Genomic DNA, 1,369 nt, shown 5'->3' with positions numbered 1-1,369 from the left:
TTATTCACCCCCCGAATGGAAGGTCGTTTCCAAATTGTGCGAGAGCTTATCAGCTGATCGATCAGCAGCACTGCCTTTGTGTCATACCACACCGCGCTGCGTTTTTTTTTTTTTCATATTTTCATTTTTTCATTCCTTTACTCTTTCACCATTTTGCTCGTTTATCCCCCACCCCTCTTTTTTTGTCGTTGATTTGTAGCCCCATTTGCACAACTCGCGCGAAACTGAAAAGGTCCGCGCGTCAGTGGGTCGATGTGACTGACTCGCCTGCACGTGGCAGACTTACCTGCACGAGGCAGACTCGCCTACATCTGGCAAACTCATCGAACGGCGCAAGCACCAACTTTTAACGGACCCCCACGCGGCATGAATAAAGTAGTATATGTGTCCCTGTTGTGGAGACACAAGGCGGTACTTAACACGACGGGGCATAGAGTGTATCATCCTCACGTTGGCATTTTGGAGAAGAAGTTTTACTCAACTGGGAGAGGTTAGTGTGCGTCCAAAATGGAGACTTCCCCCCTCTCATACGCAAAAATAAAGGACGCTTTTATTTTACCCACACATTGGAACTCCAAACCTATGTGTTTTCTCCCCCTCCTTCTCCCCATCGCAGATACGAATACCGTTAAGCGCGTCAAGTGCCATAACTGCCACCGTGACATCAGCCTTGACGTAGTTCCCCTCAGTTGTCACGTAAGTTGAAGATGCCTTTTTCTCCCCAAGAGGGACTTTTTTTTTGGAGAAGGGAAAAACGCAAGAACGTATACACTCCTGTATGTATTTACGTGCCTATATATTTGCACACAGACCATTGTGCATGTGGTGCGTTCATCACCCTTAGCCTTCGTGTCGGTTTTCCCCTTCCACCTTTTTGCAGACCTGCAGTGCGCTGCTCCACGTGGATGCATTCAAACAGTTTAGCTTCTTTGAGCTTTTTGGCCTGTACGGATTTGTGAAAGGGGGGGGTCCCTTTCCTGGGCAGTGAACCCGCGGAGGGGATCTGCCCCTACGTCGTCACCGCAGCGCAGCCCCGCAACGCAGCCCCGCAACGCAGCCCCGCAACGCAGCCCCGCAACGCAGCCCCGCAATGCAGCCCCGCAATGCAGCCCCGCAATGCAGCCCCGCAATGCAGCCCCTCAATGCAGCTTCCCCTACTTCGCCCCCTTCAGACGAGCCACCTACGACATAGACAAAGGACACTTAAAAAAAATTCAACGACATACAAAAGCTGTATCACCCCGACAAGCATGCGAAAAATGAGCAGGTAGGTCTAGCCGTATGGGCCCAGCAGGAGTGGCCACGTTTTTGGTCCCTCCCCCCAGCTGGGCTGGCACGTGTGCTTCATACGTTGTGTTGTGATGAGATG

General features: G+C 51.5%; 1 protein-coding gene across 1 annotated transcript; it reads left to right on the top strand.

The window, feature by feature from the left end:
- Positions 1-366: 366 nt before the first annotated feature.
- On the top strand, positions 367-988 carry PCYB_006350 (co-chaperone Hsc20; the record flags this gene model as incomplete). The annotated part of the gene is made up of 3 exons (XM_004228056.1): positions 367-490; positions 617-696; positions 881-988. The coding sequence occupies 3 exons, from the start codon at positions 367-369 to the stop codon at positions 986-988; spliced, it is 312 nt and encodes a 103-aa protein (XP_004228104.1).
- Between the last annotated feature and the right edge of the window lie 381 nt (positions 989-1,369).

This window comes from Plasmodium cynomolgi, assembly GCF_000321355.1.
Source record: "Plasmodium cynomolgi strain B DNA, scaffold: 0981, whole genome shotgun sequence".
Taxonomy (NCBI): domain Eukaryota; phylum Apicomplexa; class Aconoidasida; order Haemosporida; family Plasmodiidae; genus Plasmodium; species Plasmodium cynomolgi.
This window is presented reverse-complemented; position numbering and strand designations above follow the sequence as displayed.